The sequence below is a fragment of the Lissotriton helveticus genome, chromosome 11 (assembly GCF_964261635.1).
Source record: "Lissotriton helveticus chromosome 11, aLisHel1.1, whole genome shotgun sequence".
In the NCBI taxonomy this organism is placed as follows: domain Eukaryota; kingdom Metazoa; phylum Chordata; class Amphibia; order Caudata; family Salamandridae; genus Lissotriton; species Lissotriton helveticus.
The window spans coordinates 677,431,329-677,452,766 of NC_136072.1; the positions used below are offsets into that span (position 1 = coordinate 677,431,329).

General features: G+C 43.7%; 1 protein-coding gene across 4 annotated transcripts in view; it reads right to left on the reverse strand.

The window, feature by feature from the left end:
• LOC144791082 (disintegrin and metalloproteinase domain-containing protein 9-like) overlaps positions 1–21,438 on the reverse strand; it is a 2,835,950-nt gene that overhangs the window by 1,720,148 nt on the left and 1,094,364 nt on the right. For all 4 annotated transcript variants that reach the window (XM_078665732.1, XM_078665731.1, XM_078665734.1 and 1 more), the window contains one exon: positions 19,582–19,762. In XM_078665732.1, coding sequence (XP_078521858.1) covers positions 19,582–19,762 — 181 coding nt within the window. The remainder of the gene's footprint in view (positions 1–19,581; positions 19,763–21,438) is intronic.

Genomic DNA, 21,438 nt, shown 5'->3' on the forward strand with positions numbered 1-21,438 from the left:
TTGGATTTGATGGTAAAGTCAAATAACATACGATAACACACTGATGGTCGAATATCTAACAGATATATAAGTTACCACATTGGACATTCCGATAGTGTAGAAGTTGAATTGAGATAATTAGCATGAACCTGCCAACATGGCGGTTAAATGCTATGGAACAGATCTGGAATCAGTAAGGTTGGTTGATGTGCATGTACCTACCAACAAGGTGGTAAAAATGCACATAAATAACCAAAGTTCTTAAGGGTATCATAAATTGGCCAGTTGGGCAAAGGTATTCTCAGATTCATTTAACCCATTGTTCACTGAGTTGAAAAAAGTTATCCATTTCAATTCCCTGACGTTCAGAATCGGGGCTATACTACCTCCCCTAGGACCCAGTTTGACCTGTTCTAGGATGACCCATCTCAGGCTTTCTGGTAAATGGTTCTTAGCAATACAGTGTTCTACCATCGGGGCCCCCTGTACCTTGCATTTGATCCTACTGCAGTGTTGGAGAAACCTCACTTTTGCACGTTGTTGTGTCTGTCCAACGTAGGGTAAATCACATGGACATATAATGCAGTATATCACATTGGTTGTGTTACAGTTAGTATGAGATTTGAGAGTTACTCGTAGTTGTTTGTGAATGAATTCTTTTGTTTGAATGGTCGCGGGGCATGCTTTACAGGAACCACATCTGAAGTGTCCCATGATTGGAGGGAGATTCCACATTGCGGTGATTGTGGGTTCTGCAATGGTGTCCAGGAGTGAACAGACCACATGGTCACGAATGTTCTTCGCCTTCTTAAAGGAATGTAATGGCAGATTTTTACTGTCAAGGTCCTCCGAAATCAAATTCCAATGTTTATTAATCACCTTCTTTATGGAATTACTCTGGGTGGAAAAAGTTGTCACACAAATTAAGCGTTCTTCTGTGTTGCTTTTGTGCTCCATCGGCTGTAACAGGATATCTCGGTGATTGAACCATGCTCTTTTCCTGGCCTTTGTGGTTAAGCGTTTTGGATAGCCACGTTCTATTAGCCGCGCCTTTAGGACTTCCGATTGTTCCATGTAGTCCTCTTGCTTGCTGCAATTTCGGCGTATTCGCAAGAATTGCCCGAAAGGCAGATTGTCCCTAAGACCTCTGGGGTGGTGACTAGAGTATTGGAGCAGCGAGTTCCTTTCCGTCGGCTTCCGAAACAGAGTCGTATGTAGTACATCATCCTCAGCGATGATGGTGATGTCTAAGAAATTCACAGATGTTTTGTCATATTGAATGGTGAACTGAATATCCTGAGATCTTCTATTTAGCCAATTGTGGAAGTCTTGAATTCCTGTCTCAGTACCTGTCCAGATTAGGAGAATATCGTCGATATATCTCATCCACATACGTATGTTCGATCTGTATGGATTGATGTCATTCAACACAAAAGTCTCTTCAAATGTAGACATGAAGATTATGGCTAGGTCCGGCGCAAAGGCAGCCCCCATAGCCACCCCTTTGGTCTGTAGGTAAAAGAGATTTTGAAATATGAAGAAGTTCTTCTTCATGGCAATTCTGAGGAGCTGGACAATGAATGAAGTGGGTACCTGGACCGGGGCCTCTCTTTTGTTGAGTGCGAGTGTGGCCACGACAAGTGCTTCATCTTGGGGTATGCTTGTATAAAGTGACACAATGTCACACGTCGCCAGTAGCTCTTGTTGAGAATCGAATGGGCTTCCGTCCACCAAATTGATGGTGTGTGTAGTGTCCCGGATGTAGGTTGCGGTGTCTTCGGCTAGAGGTTTTAGAAAGAAGTCTATATATTTACATAGAGGTTCCAGTATCGAGCCACAGCCAGAGACAATTGGTCGTCCCGGTGGTCGATTCAAGTCTTTATGCACCTTTGGCAAAGTGTAAATTGTTGGTATCCTTGGATCTTTTTGATTCAGAAATCCAAATTCTTTATCCGATAAAAAACCTTGGTCCAGGCCCTCCTGAGTGGTTCTTAGTATTTCATTGGCCAAGTCTCTGGAGGGGTCACCAGGCAGTCTCCTGTAGCTGATCCCGTCTCCTAGTTGCCTCAGGATTTCATTCTTGTAGTCCTCCACATCCTGAACTACAATGGCACCGCCCTTGTCCGCGGGTTTGACAACCACGGTTTTGTTTTCTTTCAGGGACATTAACGCCAGTTTCTCAGCCCTACTCGTGTTGAACTTGATATATTTCCTTTCGTCCAGGATCCTCTTTACATCCCGTGTGACAAGGCTTTCATAGGCCAGGATTCGTTGGGTCATAGTATGGGTCGGCGGAACAAAAGTTGAAGGGACCCTGAGCCCAGTCGTGGAAGAGGGGCGTTGCATCGGTCTGTCTTTAAAGAAATATCTGAGTCTGATCTTTCGGAAAAAATTATGTAGTTCTGCCAGAGTGTTGAAAGTATTGGGTAATGCGGTAGGTACAAAAGATAACCCGCGATTAAGCACTCTCAGTTCTTCATTATTCAGTACATATTTCGAAATGTTGATCACAGGGGACGGTACATCTCTCACCACCTGTAATTCTTTCTGCGGGTCGATCTCTCCCCGTGTTCTTCTTGGGCCGGGAAGTTCACCTGTTTCGTCCCTCTGCCTCTGCCAGAATCCCATTCTTCCCTCGAGTTCTGTTGGCCTCTGCCCGACCCTCTGGTCCAGTTGTTGCCTCTTCCCCGTGGGGGTCTCCAACCACCTTGTCCTAAAAAAGAGTTCTGTTGGTAGAGGGGGCCGTATGTTCCTTGGTATCCGCTGGGTCCGGCTTGTTCTGTGTCTTCCCCCGAACTGTAAGAAGAGTCTGAGAAGGTTGTGAAGTTCCTTCTCCCTCCCCTGTAGGCACCACGTCCACGGTTGGTAAATCTACCCTGGGAGTCCTGTCGGTAATACTCTTCTTGAAGATAAGGATATGTCTTCTTCTTGTCATACAGTTTCAGGTCTCGTGCAAGTTTCTCCAATTTTTTCTTTATAGTCGTTGTTTCAAAGTCTTGTAATGTGGATACAAGTTTGGTGAGAGCTTCCTTGGAGTTAGTTAGGGTTGAGTCACTTGTTATTTCTGCCTTTAAATCAGCAATTTGTTTTGTTAGGACGGAAATTTGTTCATTGGCGGTTTCGATGCCAAGCACCATCCAGTGTCGCGAACAATTGTTCGCGACAAAACTGAAACCTTCCCTAAATTTAGGGACGTCGACAAAAATTGCCGGTTCCACCTTAACCTGTAAGCCTACAGGAATAATGTTAGACGTCAAGCATTGTGCAAGAAAATGTCCGTGCAATTTTGTTCTGATGAGTTTCTTCTCAAGGCGTTCCAGGTTACTGATTTTATCATTCAATGTGAAGTCCAAATTAGGTATATTAGATGAAAGAAAATTATTAGCTGGATCCGTAAGAAGTTGTTTAATATAGTCCTCAGTATAGGATAGAATTTCTTTGTCTGCCATTGAACATTGGTTATGAATCCCACAGTGATACACTTATTATTATTTGTGTAAAGGAGAAAACCTCGCAGACCAGCGTCTGCCCGAAGTATGTATTATAAAACAGGGTTGAACCCAGAAGTCAAAGGGACCTGGGTAGTTAATTGTTATGAACAGAGGGGTCCCCCACTTATATGGAGTTGGTAAGAAAAAAGGAAAATCAACAAATATTTCAAAAGGTTTAGAGAAAGATTCATCAAAAAAGGTTTTGGAAATGCATTGTTTTATTCACTATGCATCCATATCGTCACAGTCACGTAATTCATTTGTGAATATCAGAGTACATACTTAATTTGTCATAAGTTTATGTGCCCATAGGGAGAAGGAAAAGGGAAAGGAAGGTAGTAAAGTTAGCATAGAATTGTGACTCACTATACATTTAATAGAAACAAAATTACATTGAAATTCATGTATGAGTTCAAAATGATCCCTATCCACAACAGGGTCATATACAATGTCCGCAATGTCTGGTGCTTGTTCAGAAAAGTTCAAGCTCCTATAAAGCCGTGTGTATCATGCTGGTACTAGGAGTTGAAGATGGGTAGAGGAACAGTCTACGTTTCGACCCAGGAATCGATGTAGGATAGTTGATCCTTACAGAGAGGGTCTTCTTCAGGACATACGGGGTGGGGGGATGGGCAAGCCTCCTAGGGTTAAAGGAGAGTAGAGTCAGACTTTACTTAATGTCGGGCAAAAATGTCCCTAAGATAACCGTAGCGGGGAAAGTAACAGGCCGCCCGGGAACAGCGTTAAAAACATACTGAGGACTATAGAGGTTGTCTGTGAGGACTGTTACCTGCTGTGTATTGCAAGTAAGCGTATGACCAGTACGGTCACAAACAAGTCGTAGGGTTACGGATTGTGGATATCTAAATTTCAATCGGTATGGTCCAAATCTAAAAAGGAACATAAGAATTTTTTAAAAAAACATTTAAAAAAAAAAAAAAAAAAAAAAAATGACCACCACTTAGAGCAAACCACAATGCTATTCACTCTAAGCCAACTATATCCGGTCATACCTTAGTTAGAAGTTTCAAGTAGTGCAGAGAGGAACTATCTTTGTGTGTCAGAAACGGCTCAACTGATTTCCGAGTCCGTATCTAAAGTAAAGAGAACAAGGGGGGACTGATTTGATAAATGAGCTGCCCCACCGTAAATACTATAATGGTGGCAGATGTCCAAAAAAGAGGGGGGGGTTGTGTTATGTCTTACCCATGAGAGCCGGTCCTGCAGCGTGGGACGGGTGTCTCAGAAGAGCGACTCCAAAGTGCTCGTGCCTGGAGGGGGCGGGGGTGGGGGCGAGCTTGAATGACTTCGCCGTCGTATCTGAGTCAATAGAGTGAATCGGCGGTTAATATTAAAGTAAACAAGGTTTTTTGGGGGAGTGCGTAATAGTTTAGAAGCATTTACCTCTCAGTGCGTCTCCGAGGTGTTCGGGCCCGGAGGGGGCGGGGGTGGGGCGGTCTCAAGTGACTTCGCCGTTGTATCTGAATCAGTAAAGTGAATCAGCGGTTAGATTGCATTGCATTAACCAAGGGGCTCCTCAAGGAGGCGTGATTGTTAAGGGCATTTACCTCTTAATGTAATTCTCTCTGCAGTGACCGGGATTCCTCGCGGACAAACACAGCTCCGTAACCAGGAAGTGTCCTGGCGGGGGGCGTGGCAACTCAATATATATGGAGTTAGCAAGGTAAAGGAAGGACTAAAATTAAGTAACCTAGCAACCGTCTTGATGTAAACAAATATACACGGAGTCAGCACGTTAAGGGAAGGGCTTAAAATCAGTAACCTAGCAACCGTCTTAGTGTGAACAAATGGCGGACCAACTCACTGGACATAGTGTGGATGTTGAAAATATATGTATTCTAAACATAATGTATATAAACAATATATATAACAACGAAGTCCATGATTTATCCTGCCATACAGCAAAGGTATTGATCTCAGACACCACGTGTATTCATAATGTACATTGTATTCGCTAAAGCGAGTAGGACATATGACTCAATTATCCCTTATTGGCATGGACCTGCCGACAAGGCGGTCAAATGCATGATCAAAGGTTGGGTCACTACCTTATATTGGATTTGATGGTAAAGTCAAATAACATACGATAACACACTGATGGTCGAATATCTAACAGATATATAAGTTACCACATTGGACATTCCGATAGTGTAGAAGTTGAATTGAGATAATTAGCATGAACCTGCCAACATGGCGGTTAAATGCTATGGAACAGATCTGGAATCAGTAAGGTTGGTTGATGTGCATGTACCTACCAACAAGGTGGTAAAAATGCACATAAATAACCAAAGTTCTTAAGGGTATCATAAATTGGCCAGTTGGGCAAAGGTATTCTCAGATTCATTTAACCCATTGTTCACTGAGTTGAAAAAAGTTATCCATTTCAATTCCCTGACGTTCAGAATCGGGGCTATACTACCTCCCCTAGGACCCAGTTTGACCTGTTCTAGGATGACCCATCTCAGGCTTTCTGGTAAATGGTTCTTAGCAATACAGTGTTCTACCATCGGGGCCCCCTGTACCTTGCATTTGATCCTACTGCAGTGTTGGAGAAACCTCACTTTTGCACGTTGTTGTGTCTGTCCAACGTAGGGTAAATCACATGGACATATAATGCAGTATATCACATTGGTTGTGTTACAGTTAGTATGAGATTTGAGAGTTACTCGTAGTTGTTTGTGAATGAATTCTTTTGTTTGAATGGTCGCGGGGCATGCTTTACAGGAACCACATCTGAAGTGTCCCATGATTGGAGGGAGATTCTCTCCTATATTCTATCCTATACTGAGGACTATATTAAACAACTTCTTACGGATCCAGCTAATAATTTTCTTTCATCTAATATACCTAATTTGGACTTCACATTGAATGATAAAATCAGTAACCTGGAACGCCTTGAGAAGAAACTCATCAGAACAAAATTGCACGGACATTTTCTTGCACAATGCTTGACGTCTAACATTATTCCTGTAGGCTTACAGGTTAAGGTGGAACCGGCAATTTTTGTCGACGTCCCTAAATTTAGGGAAGGTTTCAGTTTTGTCGCGAACAATTGTTCGCGACACTGGATGGTGCTTGGCATCGAAACCGCCAATGAACAAATTTCCGTCCTAACAAAACAAATTGCTGATTTAAAGGCAGAAATAACAAGTGACTCAACCCTAACTAACTCCAAGGAAGCTCTCACCAAACTTGTATCCACATTACAAGACTTTGAAACAACGACTATAAAGAAAAAATTGGAGAAACTTGCACGAGACCTGAAACTGTATGACAAGAAGAAGACATATCCTTATCTTCAAGAAGAGTATTACCGACAGGACTCCCAGGGTAGATTTACCAACCGTGGACGTGGTGCCTACAGGGGAGGGAGAAGGAACTTCACAACCTTCTCAGACTCTTCTTACAGTTCGGGGGAAGACACAGAACAAGCCGGACCCAGCGGATACCAAGGAACATACGGCCCCCTCTACCAACAGAACTCTTTTTTAGGACAAGGTGGTTGGAGACCCCCACGGGGAAGAGGCAACAACTGGACCAGAGGGTCGGGCAGAGGCCAACAGAACTCGAGGGAAGAATGGGATTCTGGCAGAGGCAGAGGGACGAAACAGGTGAACTTCCCGGCCCAAGAAGAACACGGGGAGAGATCGACCCGCAGAAAGAATTACAGGTGGTGAGAGATGTACCGTCCCCTGTGATCAACATTTCGAAATATGTACTGAATAATGAAGAACTGAGAGTGCTTAATCGCGGGTTATCTTTTGTACCTACCGCATTACCCAATACTTTCAACACTCTGGCAGAACTACATAATTTTTTCCGAAAGATCAGACTCAGATATTTCTTTAAAGACAGACCGATGCAACGCCCCTCTTCCACGACTGGGCTCAGGGTCCCTTCAACTTTTGTTCCGCCGACCCATACTATGACCCAACGAATCCTGGCCTATGAAAGCCTTGTCACACGGGATGTAAAGAGGATCCTGGACGAAAGGAAATATATCAAGTTCAACACGAGTAGGGCTGAGAAACTGGCGTTAATGTCCCTGAAAGAAAACAAAACCGTGGTTGTCAAACCCGCGGACAAGGGCGGTGCCATTGTAGTTCAGGATGTGGAGGACTACAAGAATGAAATCCTGAGGCAACTAGGAGACGGGATCAGCTACAGGAGACTGCCTGGTGACCCCTCCAGAGACTTGGCCAATGAAATACTAAGAACCACTCAGGAGGGCCTGGACCAAGGTTTTTTATCGGATAAAGAATTTGGATTTCTGAATCAAAAAGATCCAAGGATACCAACAATTTACACTTTGCCAAAGGTGCATAAAGACTTGAATCGACCACCGGGACGACCAATTGTCTCTGGCTGTGGCTCGATACTGGAACCTCTATGTAAATATATAGACTTCTTTCTAAAACCTCTAGCCGAAGACACCGCAACCTACATCCGGGACACTACACACACCATCAATTTGGTGGACGGAAGCCCATTCGATTCTCAACAAGAGCTACTGGCGACGTGTGACATTGTGTCACTTTATACAAGCATACCCCAAGATGAAGCACTTGTCGTGGCCACACTCGCACTCAACAAAAGAGAGGCCCCGGTCCAGGTACCCACTTCATTCATTGTCCAGCTCCTCAGAATTGCCATGAAGAAGAACTTCTTCATATTTCAAAATCTCTTTTACCTACAGACCAAAGGGGTGGCTATGGGGGCTGCCTTTGCGCCGGACCTAGCCATAATCTTCATGTCTACATTTGAAGAGACTTTTGTGTTGAATGACATCAATCCATACAGATCGAACATACGTATGTGGATGAGATATATCGACGATATTCTCCTAATCTGGACAGGTACTGAGACAGGAATTCAAGACTTCCACAATTGGCTAAATAGAAGATCTCAGGATATTCAGTTCACCATTCAATATGACAAAACATCTGTGAATTTCTTAGACATCACCATCATCGCTGAGGATGATGTACTACATACGACTCTGTTTCGGAAGCCGACGGAAAGGAACTCGCTGCTCCAATACTCTAGTCACCACCCCAGAGGTCTTAGGGACAATCTGCCTTTCGGGCAATTCTTGCGAATACGCCGAAATTGCAGCAAGCAAGAGGACTACATGGAACAATCGGAAGTCCTAAAGGCGCGGCTAATAGAACGTGGCTATCCAAAACGCTTAACCACAAAGGCCAGGAAAAGAGCATGGTTCAATCACCGAGATATCCTGTTACAGCCGATGGAGCACAAAAGCAACACAGAAGAACGCTTAATTTGTGTGACAACTTTTTCCACCCAGAGTAATTCCATAAAGAAGGTGATTAATAAACATTGGAATTTGATTTCGGAGGACCTTGACAGTAAAAATCTGCCATTACATTCCTTTAAGAAGGCGAAGAACATTCGTGACCATGTGGTCTGTTCACTCCTGGACACCATTGCAGAACCCACAATCACCGCAATGTGGAATCTCCCTCCAATCATGGGACACTTCAGATGTGGTTCCTGTAAAGCATGCCCCGCGACCATTCAAACAAAAGAATTCATTCACAAACAACTACGAGTAACTCTCAAATCTCATACTAACTGTAACACAACCAATGTGATATACTGCATTATATGTCCATGTGATTTACCCTACGTTGGACAGACACAACAACGTGCAAAAGTGAGGTTTCTCCAACACTGCAGTAGGATCAAATGCAAGGTACAGGGGGCCCCGATGGTAGAACACTGTATTGCTAAGAACCATTTACCAGAAAGCCTGAGATGGGTCATCCTAGAACAGGTCAAACTGGGTCCTAGGGGAGGTAGTATAGCCCCGATTCTGAACGTCAGGGAATTGAAATGGATAACTTTTTTCAACTCAGTGAACAATGGGTTAAATGAATCTGAGAATACCTTTGCCCAACTGGCCAATTTATGATACCCTTAAGAACTTTGGTTATTTATGTGCATTTTTACCACCTTGTTGGTAGGTACATGCACATCAACCAACCTTACTGATTCCAGATCTGTTCCATAGCATTTAACCGCCATGTTGGCAGGTTCATGCTAATTATCTCAATTCAACTTCTACACTATCGGAATGTCCAATGTGGTAACTTATATATCTGTTAGATATTCGACCATCAGTGTGTTATCGTATGTTATTTGACTTTACCATCAAATCCAATATAAGGTAGTGACCCAACCTTTGATCATGCATTTGACCGCCTTGTCGGCAGGTCCATGCCAATAAGGGATAATTGAGTCATATGTCCTACTCGCTTTAGCGAATACAATGTACATTATGAATACACGTGGTGTCTGAGATCAATACCTTTGCTGTATGGCAGGATAAATCATGGACTTCGTTGTTATATATATTGTTTATATACATTATGTTTAGAATACATATATTTTCAACATCCACACTATGTCCAGTGAGTTGGTCCGCCATTTGTTCACACTAAGACGGTTGCTAGGTTACTGATTTTAAGCCCTTCCCTTAACGTGCTGACTCCGTGTATATTTGTTTACATCAAGACGGTTGCTAGGTTACTTAATTTTAGTCCTTCCTTTACCTTGCTAACTCCATATATATTGAGTTGCCACGCCCCCCGCCAGGACACTTCCTGGTTACGGAGCTGTGTTTGTCCGCGAGGAATCCCGGTCACTGCAGAGAGAATTACATTAAGAGGTAAATGCCCTTAACAATCACGCCTCCTTGAGGAGCCCCTTGGTTAATGCAATGCAATCTAACCGCTGATTCACTTTACTGATTCAGATACAACGGCGAAGTCACTTGAGACCGCCCCACCCCCGCCCCCTCCGGGCCCGAACACCTCGGAGACGCACTGAGAGGTAAATGCTTCTAAACTATTACGCACTCCCCCAAAAAACCTTGTTTACTTTAATATTAACCGCCGATTCACTCTATTGACTCAGATACGACGGCGAAGTCATTCAAGCTCGCCCCCACCCCCGCCCCCTCCAGGCACGAGCACTTTGGAGTCGCTCTTCTGAGACACCCGTCCCACGCTGCAGGACCGGCTCTCATGGGTAAGACATAACACAACCCCCCCCTCTTTTTTGGACATCTGCCACCATTATAGTATTTACGGTGGGGCAGCTCATTTATCAAATCAGTCCCCCCTTGTTCTCTTTACTTTAGATACGGACTCGGAAATCAGTTGAGCCGTTTCTGACACACAAAGATAGTTCCTCTCTGCACTACTTGAAACTTCTAACTAAGGTATGACCGGATATAGTTGGCTTAGAGTGAATAGCATTGTGGTTTGCTCTAAGTGGTGGTCATTTTTTTTTTTTTTTTTTTTAAAAATGTTTTTTTAAAAAATTCTTATGTTCCTTTTTAGATTTGGACCATACCGATTGAAATTTAGATATCCACAATCCGTAACCCTACGACTTGTTTGTGACCGTACTGGTCATACGCTTACTTGCAATACACAGCAGGTAACAGTCCTCACAGACAACCTCTATAGTCCTCAGTATGTTTTTAACGCTGTTCCCGGGCGGCCTGTTACTTTCCCCGCTACGGTTATCTTAGGGACATTTTTGCCCGACATTAAGTAAAGTCTGACTCTACTCTCCTTTAACCCTAGGAGGCTTGCCCATCCCCCCACCCCGTATGTCCTGAAGAAGACCCTCTCTGTAAGGATCAACTATCCTACATCGATTCCTGGGTCGAAACGTAGACTGTTCCTCTACCCATCTTCAACTCCTAGTACCAGCATGATACACACGGCTTTATAGGAGCTTGAACTTTTCTGAACAAGCACCAGACATTGCGGACATTGTATATGACCCTGTTGTGGATAGGGATCATTTTGAACTCATACATGAATTTCAATGTAATTTTGTTTCTATTAAATGTATAGTGAGTCACAATTCTATGCTAACTTTACTACCTTCCTTTCCCTTTTCCTTCTCCCTATGGGCACATAAACTTATGACAAATTAAGTATGTACTCTGATATTCACAAATGAATTACGTGACTGTGACGATATGGATGCATAGTGAATAAAACAATGCATTTCCAAAACCTTTTTGATGAATCTTTCTCTAAACCTTTTGAAATATTTGTTGATTTTCCTTTTTTCTTACCAACTCCATATAAGTGGGGGACCCCTCTGTTCATAACAATTAACTACCCAGGTCCCTTTGACTTCTGGGTTCAACCCTGTTTTATAATACATACTTCGGGCAGACGCTGGTCTGCGAGGTTTTCTCCTTTACACAAATAATAATAAGTGTATCACTGTGGGATTCATAACCAATGTTCAATGGCAGACAAAGAAATTCTATCCTATACTGAGGACTATATTAAACAACTTCTTACGGATCCAGCTAATAATTTTCTTTCATCTAATATACCTAATTTGGACTTCACATTGAATGATAAAATCAGTAACCTGGAACGCCTTGAGAAGAAACTCATCAGAACAAAATTGCACGGACATTTTCTTGCACAATGCTTGACGTCTAACATTATTCCTGTAGGCTTACAGGTTAAGGTGGAACCGGCAATTTTTGTCGACGTCCCTAAATTTAGGGAAGGTTTCAGTTTTGTCGCGAACAATTGTTCGCGACACTGGATGGTGCTTGGCATCGAAACCGCCAATGAACAAATTTCCGTCCTAACAAAACAAATTGCTGATTTAAAGGCAGAAATAACAAGTGACTCAACCCTAACTAACTCCAAGGAAGCTCTCACCAAACTTGTATCCACATTACAAGACTTTGAAACAACGACTATAAAGAAAAAATTGGAGAAACTTGCACGAGACCTGAAACTGTATGACAAGAAGAAGACATATCCTTATCTTCAAGAAGAGTATTACCGACAGGACTCCCAGGGTAGATTTACCAACCGTGGACGTGGTGCCTACAGGGGAGGGAGAAGGAACTTCACAACCTTCTCAGACTCTTCTTACAGTTCGGGGGAAGACACAGAACAAGCCGGACCCAGCGGATACCAAGGAACATACGGCCCCCTCTACCAACAGAACTCTTTTTTAGGACAAGGTGGTTGGAGACCCCCACGGGGAAGAGGCAACAACTGGACCAGAGGGTCGGGCAGAGGCCAACAGAACTCGAGGGAAGAATGGGATTCTGGCAGAGGCAGAGGGACGAAACAGGTGAACTTCCCGGCCCAAGAAGAACACGGGGAGAGATCGACCCGCAGAAAGAATTACAGGTGGTGAGAGATGTACCGTCCCCTGTGATCAACATTTCGAAATATGTACTGAATAATGAAGAACTGAGAGTGCTTAATCGCGGGTTATCTTTTGTACCTACCGCATTACCCAATACTTTCAACACTCTGGCAGAACTACATAATTTTTTCCGAAAGATCAGACTCAGATATTTCTTTAAAGACAGACCGATGCAACGCCCCTCTTCCACGACTGGGCTCAGGGTCCCTTCAACTTTTGTTCCGCCGACCCATACTATGACCCAACGAATCCTGGCCTATGAAAGCCTTGTCACACGGGATGTAAAGAGGATCCTGGACGAAAGGAAATATATCAAGTTCAACACGAGTAGGGCTGAGAAACTGGCGTTAATGTCCCTGAAAGAAAACAAAACCGTGGTTGTCAAACCCGCGGACAAGGGCGGTGCCATTGTAGTTCAGGATGTGGAGGACTACAAGAATGAAATCCTGAGGCAACTAGGAGACGGGATCAGCTACAGGAGACTGCCTGGTGACCCCTCCAGAGACTTGGCCAATGAAATACTAAGAACCACTCAGGAGGGCCTGGACCAAGGTTTTTTATCGGATAAAGAATTTGGATTTCTGAATCAAAAAGATCCAAGGATACCAACAATTTACACTTTGCCAAAGGTGCATAAAGACTTGAATCGACCACCGGGACGACCAATTGTCTCTGGCTGTGGCTCGATACTGGAACCTCTATGTAAATATATAGACTTCTTTCTAAAACCTCTAGCCGAAGACACCGCAACCTACATCCGGGACACTACACACACCATCAATTTGGTGGACGGAAGCCCATTCGATTCTCAACAAGAGCTACTGGCGACGTGTGACATTGTGTCACTTTATACAAGCATACCCCAAGATGAAGCACTTGTCGTGGCCACACTCGCACTCAACAAAAGAGAGGCCCCGGTCCAGGTACCCACTTCATTCATTGTCCAGCTCCTCAGAATTGCCATGAAGAAGAACTTCTTCATATTTCAAAATCTCTTTTACCTACAGACCAAAGGGGTGGCTATGGGGGCTGCCTTTGCGCCGGACCTAGCCATAATCTTCATGTCTACATTTGAAGAGACTTTTGTGTTGAATGACATCAATCCATACAGATCGAACATACGTATGTGGATGAGATATATCGACGATATTCTCCTAATCTGGACAGGTACTGAGACAGGAATTCAAGACTTCCACAATTGGCTAAATAGAAGATCTCAGGATATTCAGTTCACCATTCAATATGACAAAACATCTGTGAATTTCTTAGACATCACCATCATCGCTGAGGATGATGTACTACATACGACTCTGTTTCGGAAGCCGACGGAAAGGAACTCGCTGCTCCAATACTCTAGTCACCACCCCAGAGGTCTTAGGGACAATCTGCCTTTCGGGCAATTCTTGCGAATACGCCGAAATTGCAGCAAGCAAGAGGACTACATGGAACAATCGGAAGTCCTAAAGGCGCGGCTAATAGAACGTGGCTATCCAAAACGCTTAACCACAAAGGCCAGGAAAAGAGCATGGTTCAATCACCGAGATATCCTGTTACAGCCGATGGAGCACAAAAGCAACACAGAAGAACGCTTAATTTGTGTGACAACTTTTTCCACCCAGAGTAATTCCATAAAGAAGGTGATTAATAAACATTGGAATTTGATTTCGGAGGACCTTGACAGTAAAAATCTGCCATTACATTCCTTTAAGAAGGCGAAGAACATTCGTGACCATGTGGTCTGTTCACTCCTGGACACCATTGCAGAACCCACAATCACCGCAATGTGGAATCTCCCTCCAATCATGGGACACTTCAGATGTGGTTCCTGTAAAGCATGCCCCGCGACCATTCAAACAAAAGAATTCATTCACAAACAACTACGAGTAACTCTCAAATCTCATACTAACTGTAACACAACCAATGTGATATACTGCATTATATGTCCATGTGATTTACCCTACGTTGGACAGACACAACAACGTGCAAAAGTGAGGTTTCTCCAACACTGCAGTAGGATCAAATGCAAGGTACAGGGGGCCCCGATGGTAGAACACTGTATTGCTAAGAACCATTTACCAGAAAGCCTGAGATGGGTCATCCTAGAACAGGTCAAACTGGGTCCTAGGGGAGGTAGTATAGCCCCGATTCTGAACGTCAGGGAATTGAAATGGATAACTTTTTTCAACTCAGTGAACAATGGGTTAAATGAATCTGAGAATACCTTTGCCCAACTGGCCAATTTATGATACCCTTAAGAACTTTGGTTATTTATGTGCATTTTTACCACCTTGTTGGTAGGTACATGCACATCAACCAACCTTACTGATTCCAGATCTGTTCCATAGCATTTAACCGCCATGTTGGCAGGTTCATGCTAATTATCTCAATTCAACTTCTACACTATCGGAATGTCCAATGTGGTAACTTATATATCTGTTAGATATTCGACCATCAGTGTGTTATCGTATGTTATTTGACTTTACCATCAAATCCAATATAAGGTAGTGACCCAACCTTTGATCATGCATTTGACCGCCTTGTCGGCAGGTCCATGCCAATAAGGGATAATTGAGTCATATGTCCTACTCGCTTTAGCGAATACAATGTACATTATGAATACACGTGGTGTCTGAGATCAATACCTTTGCTGTATGGCAGGATAAATCATGGACTTCGTTGTTATATATATTGTTTATATACATTATGTTTAGAATACATATATTTTCAACATCCACACTATGTCCAGTGAGTTGGTCCGCCATTTGTTCACACTAAGACGGTTGCTAGGTTACTGATTTTAAGCCCTTCCCTTAACGTGCTGACTCCGTGTATATTTGTTTACATCAAGACGGTTGCTAGGTTACTTAATTTTAGTCCTTCCTTTACCTTGCTAACTCCATATATATTGAGTTGCCACGCCCCCCGCCAGGACACTTCCTGGTTACGGAGCTGTGTTTGTCCGCGAGGAATCCCGGTCACTGCAGAGAGAATTACATTAAGAGGTAAATGCCCTTAACAATCACGCCTCCTTGAGGAGCCCCTTGGTTAATGCAATGCAATCTAACCGCTGATTCACTTTACTGATTCAGATACAACGGCGAAGTCACTTGAGACCGCCCCACCCCCGCCCCCTCCGGGCCCGAACACCTCGGAGACGCACTGAGAGGTAAATGCTTCTAAACTATTACGCACTCCCCCAAAAAACCTTGTTTACTTTAATATTAACCGCCGATTCACTCTATTGACTCAGATACGACGGCGAAGTCATTCAAGCTCGCCCCCACCCCCGCCCCCTCCAGGCACGAGCACTTTGGAGTCGCTCTTCTGAGACACCCGTCCCACGCTGCAGGACCGGCTCTCATGGGTAAGACATAACACAACCCCCCCCTCTTTTTTGGACATCTGCCACCATTATAGTATTTACGGTGGGGCAGCTCATTTATCAAATCAGTCCCCCCTTGTTCTCTTTACTTTAGATACGGACTCGGAAATCAGTTGAGCCGTTTCTGACACACAAAGATAGTTCCTCTCTGCACTACTTGAAACTTCTAACTAAGGTATGACCGGATATAGTTGGCTTAGAGTGAATAGCATTGTGGTTTGCTCTAAGTGGTGGTCATTTTTATTTATTTTTTTTTTTTTTTTTTTTTAAATGTTTTTTTAAAAAATTCTTATGTTCCTTTTTAGATTTGGACCATACCGATTGAAATTTAGATATCCACAATCCGTAACCCTACGACTTGTTTGTGACCGTACTGGTCATACGCTTACTTGCAATACACAGCAGGTAACAGTCCTCACAGACAACCTCTATAGTCCTCAGTATGTTTTTAACGCTGTTCCCGGGCGGCCTGTTACTTTCCCCGCTACGGTTATCTTAGGGACATTTTTGCCCGACATTAAGTAAAGTCTGACTCTACTCTCCTTTAACCCTAGGAGGCTTGCCCATCCCCCCACCCCGTATGTCCTGAAGAAGACCCTCTCTGTAAGGATCAACTATCCTACATCGATTCCTGGGTCGAAACGTAGACTGTTCCTCTACCCATCTTCAACTCCTAGTACCAGCATGATACACACGGCTTTATAGGAGCTTGAACTTTTCTGAACAAGCACCAGACATTGCGGACATTGTATATGACCCTGTTGTGGATAGGGATCATTTTGAACTCATACATGAATTTCAATGTAATTTTGTTTCTATTAAATGTATAGTGAGTCACAATTCTATGCTAACTTTACTACCTTCCTTTCCCTTTTCCTTCTCCCTATGGGCACATAAACTTATGACAAATTAAGTATGTACTCTGATATTCACAAATGAATTACGTGACTGTGACGATATGGATGCATAGTGAATAAAACAATGCATTTCCAAAACCTTTTTTGATGAATCTTTCTCTAAACCTTTTGAAATATTTGTTGATTTTCCTTTTTTCTTACCAACTCCATATAAGTGGGGGACCCCTCTGTTCATAACAACTGACCAAAGACAAGGTCAGCTGCAATGTACTCCTTAAGATGGACAGTATCTCGGCGGTCAAGTATATAAACCAACTGGGTGGCACCAAGTCCAAAGCATTAGCGGACAGGGACAAGGAATTTTGGACACTTTGCCTTAACCGAAATGTCTCGTGTCAGCGGAGTACCTTCCTGGAGCGTCCAATGTGATAGCGGATTGGTGCTCCAGGGCATGGACAGATATAAGCCTCTAGCAATCTTTCAGAGACTACTGTTTTGTGGGGTCCATTATCGGTGGACCTGTTTGCCTCTTGCCTAGATCATCAACTTCCCAAGTTCTTCAGCTGGAAGTCGGACCCTCCGGCCGCAGCCACGGGAGCCTTCCTCCAGGACTGGTGGAAGGAGGCAGGTTATGCCTTCCCACCATTTGCCATGATAATGCACCTATAGACTCAGGTCCGCAGACAGCAAGCGAAAGTAGTGCTGATCACGTCCAACTGGAGGTCACAAGTATGGTTTCCAGTTCTTCTGGAACTTTCCTGGGATTCTCCAATCCTTTTACCCCAAGATCAGAATATCCTTCTGGATCCCCAGGGAGGTCCCTATGCTCTGATCCTCCAGATCCGGATGCCTCTCATGGCCTGGCGGATTTCCGGCAACATTGGAGACTCCATGGCCTATCACAAGAGGCTCAAAGGATGCTGGCAGCTGCCAGGGCAGAGGGCACCAGCAAGCGCTACGGGATCAGCCTGGTCCAAGTGGGTGGGTTGGTGCCTTAGGAGAGATCAAGATGCCGTGGGGTTTGAAGTGGTCTACATCCTAAATTGTCTGGCTTCTGAAGGTTTGGCTTACCACACTATCAATTACTACAGATCAGCGGTTTCAGCGTGCCATGCCCTTGTCCAAGGGGTAGCTGTAGGCAAGTATCCGTTTGTTTGCAAGCTCATGAGAGGTATCCGTCTATCACTTATACCACAGCCCAGATACTCTAAGCTATGGGACATTAACAAGGTGTTCTCCCTTTTTAAGACGTGGCAAGCTAATACATCTCTCTCAAGGAAAGAGTTATCGGCAAAACTTGCCATGCTCTTGCACCTTGTCTCTTGTAGGAGAGTGTCTGACGTGAGGGCCCTAGCCCTCTCTGGTCAGTGTTTTACCCCGGAGGGTCACCTTCCATATTTCCAGACGCACAAAGACAGGGTCCAGGGCAATTTCATATCCTGCATGTGACAGACACCCCAAACTGTGTGTGGTGCGCTGTTTAAAAGCTTACGAAAACATGAAAGATGAGCATCACTGCCCGGCGAGACCCAGTTATTGATTTCTCTCAGGAAACCTTTCAAAGCAGTCTCTTCTCCCACCATAGATAGCTGGTACAGATGGGTCATGCAAGAGGCGGGCATTGACATGTCTCACACTCAGCCAGGGGAGCGGTGGCCTCTAAGGTGGTTTCACTAGGCCCCACCTTGAAGATATAATCAATGCTGCAGACTGGTCTTCAGATTCCATGTTCAAAAACATTCAATTTCAAACCAGTCGTGGACATGGCCTCTCTGGTGGTTGACAAGCTTAGAACGAGCATAATCCTCACCTCCAGTCCTGCCATAGAATCAAAAGTTTCCTAGTACACATGACGGAAAGTTTCAATTATATTAAGGATACGGAGTCGAGAATTATTACCGCCCGGAGTTTCCTGAGGTAATCAGTCACCTCTTTTTCCAGCCCAGTCTAAGAGAGACAAGGATGACGGTGTTCTGGATCAACGTATAGGATGAATATACTTTAAGTTGGCTTACAATGCTTTATTGACTATTGTTGTAGTTAGTAATATAATGAATTTCTTCTATGGTTCTGCTTTGCTCGCTTTGACTATTGCTTGAGTGATCCCAGGATGTGCAAGTTCAGGTTCATCCTCGATCCCTCTGGCTTCTTGTAGGCTCAGAACCTGCTAAAATGGAATAGCGGAATTCGATGACTGGCAGAATGTCGAAATCAAGAAAGAGGAAGTATCCCAGAAGCCCAGTGCCTTTCAGGGAGCTCGGGACTGCTGATTGGTTCACCTTCTTGTTGACCTTTCCCTCAGACTCTTCGGAAAGATAGTTTTTTATGTTAAAGTTAAACACTGTTGGAGTTTGGAAATAAAGAAAAGAGAGCATAATCCTCACTACTGTGTCATTGAAAGAATTGAAACTTTCCTTCATGTGTACTAGGAAATTTTTCATTTGATTTCCCTAATCAAGTGTAAAGCGGAATACCATGGTAATATAGCCCATGGATTTTTACGGTCATAATAATTTGTTTTAGCAAAATAGATTAGAAACAATTTATACTCTAGCAACGCTCTGTTATGCAAAATGTTAATGATAAGTGAATCTATAAAAAGTATTATTACAATACATACTGTGGCTGAGCCGCAATCGCATGCTTCTCCTTTGTCTACCACCCTGTTTCCACAAAGTGCAGGGTTAACTCTTGCTTTAAGATTCGGCAGGTTCAAAAGACAGCTTGCACCAAATGTCAAAACAAATATGTTAAAATCTTCACCACTGCAGCTGCTAAATGCCTGAACGCCCGTTGTGACACTGGAAAAGAAAAGTGGTGTTAAACGACGCGTTAAACGACGATATTCAAATCGTAGGCTCTAGTTAATTAAACATACTCAGTCATTTTGAACATGTCTTCTTAATTTTTAAAAGCAATAACAACGAACACGCGAAAAAGATAAATCTGATGTAAACATTTATATGCAATGATCTTTTCAGCTCCAGGGGAAGGCTCTACTTTCTCTCCTCCTATGGGGCAACCATCGGGTCGATATTTCTTCCTCCTTCCCTTGCCCAGAGTCCCTGAGAGGAAAGTCCCAATTCCCTCTACCCAGGAGCCTCCCAGTGAACCAGAGGAAAGGGACCCTTGCACCAACGAGGGACAGGAGCCACGCTGGTGGAATGGCCAGAGTGTTGGAAAATCAGGATTTGTGTGTGTGTGTGTGTGGTGGGGTGGGGGGGGGGGGGTTGTGCTGCCTTCACTGACCTTTCAAGAACTTTTTTTTTAACACAATTTTATTGATTTTATCATACTCGAATGGTATAGCAATGTTACCGCTGTTTGATGGTACATACATAAATAACAAGCATTCGCATAGCCAATAGGTCTCGCTTTTGGGACCTTAAGTGTTTAGTTATGCAGCACAATATCCTCGGTGCAACAACATCAACTTGCATGGCTAAACACTTATAAGGTCCTAAAGGCGAGACCTATTGGCTATGCTAATTCTTGTGACCATCATAAATATCAAAACGCTCCAAAAATCAGCAGTGTATGCAGCCAAATAATCCAGCATGTGAAACTGTGTCGCATTGTGAACAAAGTGCACAAAAGTTGAAAAAGTATAGGCGTGAACAGACGTGAACAGCCCGCAGTGGGTGTGAAAGTACCGTTAATGAGACGCTCATGGAAGGGAATCAAGCTAGGAGCGTAGGCCTAATGATTTCGGTAACGGTGATTGAGCGCACGTTAGTAATAGAAATACGAGTGCCCAGATGTCATGCATAATAACGTTCTGTCCCCAAAGAATAGCCGCATCTCTTGACGTAACACACCGTCGTCAGAAATATAGCGGAAAGTGAGAATAGAAGACGCAAATGGTGTGGCTCTTACCTACGCTCTATTTTAAAGAAGGTAATGACACGACGTGTAACAATGTGACCATATTTAAATCACCACTCTTGGACCAAATATATGTCCGTATTGTTCACTTGTTAATGTGACTTCTGCTCTTCCAGGTGAATGCCTAAAACCAGGGCCAAAAAATGTCAGTGTTTTATTATAGTTTGGTGTCATGGCTGTTGTGGGTAGATTCTACGAATCAGGATCTCAAACAGCTAGTCAGGGTGGTTCGGAGTCTGCTTCGGTAACAGAATTCCTCAGCCCATCGGAGCATTCCGTACATCAGGAAACCTAATTTAAAACTATGGGTCAGGGCAGATTGAGCTCTGCGGGTAGCTCTGGGATACAAGGATACCATCCAACAAAACGATACAATATTTCAAAGAGTAACAAAGTTTTCTGTATAAATGGATTAAAGGGTGAAGTGTATTAAATCAACCGAAGGACCACCACAAAACTCTCCAAACACCAGTCGCTTGTAAAACAAGCATTGGCATAGCCAATAGGTCTCGCCTTTGGGACCTTATAAGTGTTTAGCCATGAAACAGTTGGTGTTGTTCCACCAAGGATATTGTGCTGCTTAACTAAATAC